At 69.0% G+C, this 374-nt stretch overlaps 1 protein-coding gene across 1 annotated transcript in view; it reads right to left on the bottom strand.

The window, feature by feature from the left end:
- Window positions 1–19: 19 nt before the first annotated feature.
- Window positions 20–374, bottom strand: part of LOC104542672 (cytochrome P450 4F22-like) — a gene marked incomplete at both ends in the record, with an annotated part of 4,590 nt that continues 4,235 nt past the window's right edge. Inside the window, 3 exons of the mRNA XM_010187054.1 lie at window positions 20–102; window positions 179–243; window positions 316–372. Of these exons, the coding sequence (XP_010185356.1) occupies window positions 20–102; window positions 179–243; window positions 316–372 (205 nt within the window). The remainder of the gene's footprint in view (window positions 103–178; window positions 244–315; window positions 373–374) is intronic.

Genomic DNA, 374 nt, shown 5'->3' with positions numbered 1-374 from the left:
TGCCCCCAGCGGGGCTCACCTGGGCCCAGCAGAGAAGGGGATGAAGGCCAACGGGGCCCGTCCGTCGCTGTTCTCCGGGCTGAACCTCAGCGGGTTGTACACCTGGGGTGACACGGACACCGTCACGCCCTTGGGGACGCGGTGGTGACATCCCACGGACGTGCCACCGAGGCGCTACCTGGGGGTCTGGCCAGAGGTCGGGGTTGTGGTGGGTCCCGTAGATGCTCATCAAGCAGATGACCCCTGGTGGGATGGGAACAGCCACCTTAGGGCCAGGTGACACCGGGGACGGTGACGCTGGGGACACGGCCGTACCCTTGGGGACGACGCGCCCGTCCCGCATGGCGATGTCCTCGGTGCAGCGCCGGGGCAGG

The sequence above is a fragment of the Mesitornis unicolor genome, unplaced genomic scaffold, assembly GCF_000695765.1.
Source record: "Mesitornis unicolor isolate BGI_N332 unplaced genomic scaffold, ASM69576v1 scaffold37306, whole genome shotgun sequence".
NCBI lineage: Eukaryota > Metazoa > Chordata > Aves > Mesitornithiformes > Mesitornithidae > Mesitornis > Mesitornis unicolor.
The sequence above is the reverse complement of the archived record's forward strand: the minus strand, read 5'-3'. Positions and strand labels throughout refer to the sequence as shown.